Raw genomic sequence first — 6,913 nt, 5'->3', positions numbered from 1 at the left:
CGTCGCGTCCAGCCTCTGACCGAACACCACCATGGCAACTAGACCATAGCACTCAGTGCCACGTCCTGTCTTTCCTTAAACACCTCCAGGGACGGTGACTCCACCGCCTCCTGGGCAGCCCGTTGCGATGTCTAATCACCCTTTCTGTGAATGAATTTCTCCTGCTGTCCAACCTAAACCTCCCCTGGCACAGCCTGAGGCTATGTCCTGTCATCCTGTCACTTGTTGCCTGGGAGAAGCGACCGACCCCCACCTGGCTACACCGTCCTGTCAGGGAGCTGGAGAGAGCGATAAGGCCATCCCTGAGCTTCCTTTTCTCCAGGCTGAAAGTCCCCAGCTCCCACAGCCGCTCCCCATAAGACTTGGGCTCCAGACCCTTTACCAGCTCCACTGCCCTTCTCTGCACAACAAAAAAACCCACCCAAATCAAGGTAACGATTTCTACTTCATCATTCTGCAGGTGAGTCACTTTTTCCTATAATCATTGTGGGTAATCCTACACAACTCCAAAACAAAGAATTCACAGATAATCTTTACAGCAAGACCTCGGCTAGAGACGGATTCCTGGAACATAGGAATAAAATCATGGAGCACCTCCTGCTGCCTTCTGGGAAAAGCCAAATGCCCCAGAGCAAACACCAAGAATGACAACAGCTATATTAGCAAACAAAATTTATGACACAACACTCTCATATATATCCATCTTCATAACACTAATTAGCATTTTTATCCGATTGATTTTTATCAAAGGACTGTTTATTTTTCCCAGCTTTACTCCTAGGAATAGTTTTTAGTCTTTTCGGTTTCGTGCTCTTCTTTAATGGGGTTGCTTTTTCACCAACAAAAGAATCATTAGAACAGCTCTTTTCTTTTTTCTTCTTATCAGCTCTGTCCTTGGGAGCATGAGATTGGTCTGGACTTTTCTGTGCTTTCCTCTTGTCCACTACACGCTGCACTCGTATCTTTCTTCCCATCAGAACTGAGTTGTTGAGTTTCAGAGCAAGATGTACAGCATCTGTATTCTACAAAACCAGACAACCAGTTTAAAAGCATTACCTCCAACAGATTGCTTTCAAATGAACAGTTACCTGTATTTAAAATTGGTAAGCAGGATTTTACAATGAAGAGCACTCAAACCACTCTATGTAGGGAATGACACAACATCCCTGCTCAGGAACACCAGCACCCCTGCACAGCGCACACACTGAGGCACAGACATGTGCAAACAGACTATGAAACAGCTTTCATGAGACACCAAAGTCTGAGGCAGAGAGACAAGGAAAAACTGGGAAAAAAGGCACTGGGCTGCAGGAAATGAACTAAGGAAAATGAGGCCGGGAGAGAGAAAAGAAGTTGTACTGGATCAAAAGTGGAGAACCAGTAAGCAAACCAGCTGCAGGAGAGGATTCCACTCACATTTTGACACATAAGAAATGGAAGAACATTGAATTACACCAAACAAACTCATCTGTCCCTCCTTTAAGTCTTTACCTCAAACTCACTTCCTTCACCCAAGCGTGTACAAAACCTGAAATAGTTTGTTTTGTATCTGCTTCCACAGAACCGGTCTTCCAAGCTGCTTTCACCATACACAACAATGCTACCATGTAACATCATACATACACATGTACACACCCCAAAAAACTACTGAAAAGAAAATAAAAATGCTCTAAAGGTAGCCCCAATTCAGGTTTTGAAGAACTCCCGGTGTGCTGGAGCAGGCTGTTCACACATACCTCAAAGAGGACGTAGCCAAAGCCTTTTCCCAAGCCCGTCCTCCTGTCTCTCACAACTCGCACTCCCACGACATCTCCACAGACATGGAAGTGTTCCCGCACGGCATCATCGCGGATGTCTGCAGGCAACACAACGGAACAGATGCCTCTTCAGGGAGACACATGGCTTTAAAAGCCTGGCACAAATCCAGTTATTCCACATTTACCAATTCAGGGACACAGACAAATATATTTAAGTATATATTATCACATGAATACGGATAGGTAGACAAATATCAGCAGTTCAGAAAAATCCCAGCAAGCTGACAATGCGGACTTTATTTACTTTGACAGTTACCAATTCTCCAGCTCTGAAGAGTACAACATAAATCACAAAGAACAAAGGCAAAGACTGAAATAAATTCTTGAAATCATTTCATTTATGGTTGTTAACGGAGTAGAAATTAAGATTCCTGCTATACATAAGCTCCTCCTTATGCCAGAATTTCTTTCTAAGAATTAATGCTGATGATAATGAGCTTGAGCTGGCTGTTCTTCAACTGCTGGTTGACTGAGCCATGAATTTTAGCTGAATGGGGGAGAAGGGATTTACAGTTTCCAACCACAGCTGCTATGCAATTATTGTGATAATGGCCGGATTTGTGAGCCTTTCTCCATCTCACGCCTAGGCGGACAAGTGTGATGTGCCATCACAAAAACACAAGTTACTTTCCTTTTTTGTATAGGTATACTTCACACAATCCCCTGCTGTAGATAAAATACCTCTCTGCTGAGGGGAGGGGCTGAACTCAACAGTATGGGTTTAACTACAGCAATGGGACCTAGATGTGCTGAGAAAGGTCCAACCTGCTGAAGTAATTTCAGAGCACAGCAAATCATAGAATATTCTGAGTTGGAACAGCCCCACAAGGATTATCAAGTCCAACTTTTAGCCCTGCCTGGATGGAGTCACTCAGCCTGTGGCTCACAGAATGCACCAAAAGGAGAAGCCATCACTGTCCATCACTTGGAATTGGTTCACAAACAGGTATTGGTAACCCTTGAGCAGTTTAGAATGCCATGGCCTATGCAACTTAGCCATATTTATTTAAAAAACATGAAGTAACAACAAGAATTCAAAGTGCTTGCAATGCTACCTACAATCAATGTGCAGAACTTGACAGAAACTTACAGCCCCTTTAGGTGTTTCAATTAACAAATAAAAATTACCTCCAGCAAAAGGTATTTATCTGCCTAAACATGTGACCCTAAATACCTAAATACCAATAAATGAGGTAAAAAAAAGCCTAATGTCAACTATCTCATAAATGCAAATTAATGATGCATAACAATCCATTTTAGACTTACCATATGAAAGATTTCCCAAGAATACAGATCGTTTATTGTCATGCTAAAGGAAACAAGAGAAACAGGACAGTAAGTTATTTGTTACAGAAAAAAAACCAAAACAACCAAACAAAAACAACAAAATCCCCCACAACCAAAGCAGAAAAGGGGATTTCTGGCCACACATCTTACTTACCGAACTGGTTTTAGATGCAGTGTCAACTCTGATGTGAAATCCACTAGCAATTTCTGTTCCGTTCCTTTCGTGGTCAAAAGCAAAAAGTTTAAAAAGTGAAAAAAAAGCATTATTTAATCAACTGTGTCACCGCATAGCAGTATTCCAAAAGCAAAGTTACTTTTAAGTTTGAACCAACATTTTATTCTGATTCAAGCAACAGAGGGGAGGTTGTTTAAATTTAGCTATAAATCTACCTGATCTACGTCTTCAACAGGGGATGAGAAACAAAACTGAGACTTACTCCTTCAGAGCCTTCTGGGCATCACATTCTTCCTTAAAGACAACATAAGCATTGACAAACTTTGCATTTGGGTGCACCTTATGCCTGGAACACAAAAGGGACACGTTACTGCTTAAATCCTGCTGATGCTGTGCAGTGCACAAGCACTTCTTGCTGAACACATTTATGCCTCTGCTTGTTCTGTGCTCACTAACAACTTCAATTCACTTGCAGGTCAAGCTACCTCTGTACATGCAAGGTACAGCCCATATATGCTCCCTGAGAAAGCGTCCTCAACTCATAGACATATCCAAAGAAATTAAATACTTTTAGCATCTTCCTCCTTCCTAAAATATAAGAAATGCAACCTCAGGTAACAAATTACTAGTACACACGGCACGTAATTCTTTATTACTTGTCGAGAAAACTTAATACCTTAATACAAAGGCAATGACAAAAGACAAACACAAAATACATAAAAAAGACTTAATACAGACAAACTTATAACAACCAACAGTAAAACATTGTTCAGGCCTTGAAAAATACACAAAATTCACAAGGGGAACCTACTTGATTGCTGCTACCTTTTTGGATACAGTATCTTCTGCTGGAATCTTAAAGATAAAAAAGCTTGAGTTAGGTGGGCCTAGAGTCAATTTACAACAAAAAGTTTTTCTGTAAGACAAGGAAGAATTCAAGCAGGTGCCACCCAAAGCAACATCGCCAGTACAGTGAACAAATGATGGAAGCGGCTGAACCTAGAGATGGTCTAAAAAACCCTCAGAGTTAAAGAGCTTGCCTTGACTTTGTCTGACTTGTTTCTCGAGTCCCAAGAGGGTTATTGTCAACTACTTTAGTGAGTACCATGATTTACAATCAACGTGTCTTTGCTACTATGATTTAAAAATAGGTGAGCAATGCCTCAGCCAAAACAGCAATAACAAAGGCATTCCTCTGTCAGAGAACTTATAGCTCTGATCCTGGATCAGCTCTTGCTACAGGAAAAAGGCATCTGTGGTGCTCCTGGGGTAACATCTCCAAGGCTTCTTCTAATAGAAAAACCCACATACCCCAAACCACTTCCGAACTAGTGAAGATACAAGCCTTACAAATACTACTGCCCCTTAACATCAACAAATAATTTTGGTATGTAACATTAAAGGAAATAACATACCAGAGACCGGAAGCGAATGGATTGGATTTGTCCATACTTCTTAAAAAGAGATTTCAGTACCTAAACAGATGATATTACAAATATTCAGTACACTTTTCAACCTGGTAATGAGAATTATTTTTCAGTATTTATAAGAAATACTGTTCTTACACGGTTTTACTTATAGGAGGTCTCTTAATGGGCTACTAAAAAAATGCAAGTAATTCATAACTATTTCTGTGGTTTTTGTGGCAGCTTCTTCTTCTACAGATTGCCAAAACTGAAGTCGTGCCTCCTACTGTGGAAGAAAGTTTAAATTTAACATGTTTTATGTAACAACCTGAAGCACTGTTTCCATACAAAATTAGTAGCAGAGTAACTTTGTAAATGCAGTTCTCATTTATTCAGTCATTTTTTCATTGACAAGAAACTGACCAGTTCTACTCAAGAAAGAGCCACTGCATCTACTGCTGTAGGAAGCCCAACTCCAAGAAACCAGAGATTGTCTCTAATGGTTTCTGAGAACAAGCACTATTTCCTACTTTCCCAAAAGCAGTTCCAATCACAAGTGTGTATGGCTTCCCAGCTGGAAACAGCCCCTCAAACTGAGGAATGCTGTAACTCCTTTCATTCCTTCAGTGGACAGAACCCACCTGCGTACCTGAATAGTACAAGTGACAGGCAAGTTTCCAACAAACACCGTTCTTCTGTCCGCTGTTTCATCAGCCACCCTTTTTCTCTTCCGCTGCTTTGCAGTAGCACCCGTAGCTGAATTAACAACACTTTTGGTGATGGTTTGAGAAGCCTTTTTCTTTTGCTTCACTTTGTTTGGAAACAATTTTTGATTCTCCTCCTCATCTGCCTGCTCCAAAGCATTCTCTCTGACCAGAAACAAACAGGCAGTTTACAATTGATGGGAAAAAAACAGGTGTTTTGGGGTCAAAGAACTGAAGCCTCCAAGATATTTTAACTTACATTTGAAATTATTATGTTCAACTTAAAATTTCAAACATTATTTTGTTTATTCTGCATTAAACAAACGTATCTGACCATTCAGTAACATGAAAAACTATTTGCTGTTCCCAGGACACTGCATTCACTATTTACAAGGAATCACACAGAAATTCATCAAAATCAAATAATTTGATAGCCTTTAAAACTAAAGGAAAAAAAAATCATCTTTGCATGTTGGACCTAAGAACAGGCTAAATCCTTGTCAGTATGCAGGAGACTGACAAGAACAAACCTCTGGAATACTGCCATGCACTAACAAATCTCTCACTATCCAAACCTGCCATAACAGCATGAATAACGAGCAGATCTGAAGGAGTCTCTGGAAGGCTACAGACATAAACCCAGCAAGCAGGTCCCATGGGCCCAGTGCCAGGATGAGGTGTTAGCCTTGTGCTACAACCAAGTTCACTTTATTATCCAAACTGCATTGTAGCATGATCAGCTTCCAATCTGCTCTGAAGCACCTTGCTTCAAGTATTTAAGAGGTCACAGAGAGGTTCTGTGTCACTGCAGAGGCCCAGATACACACTGCTCACTGTGCCTGGCACCCTGCCGAAACCCCCTCTGCTGGATAAAGCCAAGGACAGCTAGAAAGCATCTCCCTGTGCCAGAGAACTAGATACATGTGTTTTCATCTCCAACTGCTGGACCTGATGGCTCTCTAGCAGGGCATTTGCACTTCACGGACCTAGTGTTTCAAGAAGCTACACTACTTTCTCCTTCAAGGGAAAACTACAGAAGTTTGCACAATCTTAAAAATAATCTTAAACACCAAGTTGAAGATGAGTAGTAGACGAGAACTTAATTGTTTCACTAAACTCATATTACAAGTACCGTAGATGCTGGGGGGCTTAATTTTACCATAAAATGGTGTCACCTACTCACCTCTCTGACAGTTTTTTCTCTGCTTCTGAACGTTCTTTTTTTCTGGTCTTCTTCGCTTTTACTGGAGGTTCTTGTATGACGGATGAGCTCTGGTCTTCTGACACTTTCTCCCCTTCTTCTGCACGCTTCCTTTTCTTATTTCCCTTCTAAAAACGGTAAGAGAAACAGACTTGAAGGACAAAATTCCAGGAACGCCCCGCAGTTACTTCACATACTGCAACTTATTTGGAGCGCCACTGCCCGAAGCCCACCGCTGCGGGAAGCGGTGCTGGCGCCCTGCCGGGCTCACACACCCCTAGCCCCCGCCCGCCCCACCAGCCGGGCGAGCTGCCCCGGCACCC

The 6,913-nt window shown here is 41.7% G+C and overlaps 2 protein-coding genes across 2 annotated transcripts in view; both read right to left on the bottom strand.

Moving 5' to 3' along the window:
• The window catches only part of TOMM20 (translocase of outer mitochondrial membrane 20), a 9,982-nt gene extending 9,949 nt beyond the window's left edge, over window positions 1–33 (bottom strand). Inside the window, exon 1 of the mRNA XM_017744798.1 lies at window positions 21–33. Coding sequence (XP_017600287.1) covers window positions 21–33 — 13 coding nt within the window. The remainder of the gene's footprint in view (window positions 1–20) is intronic.
• A 622-nt stretch (window positions 34–655) lies between these two features.
• RBM34 (RNA binding motif protein 34) overlaps window positions 656–6,913 on the bottom strand; it is a 6,559-nt gene continuing 301 nt past the window's right edge. The window contains exons 2-10 of the mRNA XM_008643367.2: window positions 6,573–6,718; window positions 5,335–5,554; window positions 4,695–4,754; window positions 4,091–4,134; window positions 3,542–3,625; window positions 3,259–3,322; window positions 3,084–3,126; window positions 1,737–1,855; window positions 656–1,022 (exon numbers count right to left, since the gene is read on the bottom strand). Coding sequence (XP_008641589.1) covers window positions 714–1,022; window positions 1,737–1,855; window positions 3,084–3,126; window positions 3,259–3,322; window positions 3,542–3,625; window positions 4,091–4,134; window positions 4,695–4,754; window positions 5,335–5,554; window positions 6,573–6,718 — 1,089 coding nt within the window. The 3' untranslated portion in view covers window positions 656–713. The remainder of the gene's footprint in view (window positions 1,023–1,736; window positions 1,856–3,083; window positions 3,127–3,258; window positions 3,323–3,541; window positions 3,626–4,090; window positions 4,135–4,694; window positions 4,755–5,334; window positions 5,555–6,572; window positions 6,719–6,913) is intronic.

The sequence above is a fragment of the Corvus brachyrhynchos genome, unplaced genomic scaffold (assembly GCF_000691975.1).
Source record: "Corvus brachyrhynchos isolate BGI_N302 unplaced genomic scaffold, ASM69197v1 scaffold70, whole genome shotgun sequence".
Taxonomy (NCBI): Eukaryota; Metazoa; Chordata; class Aves; order Passeriformes; family Corvidae; genus Corvus; species Corvus brachyrhynchos.
This window is presented reverse-complemented; position numbering and strand designations above follow the sequence as displayed.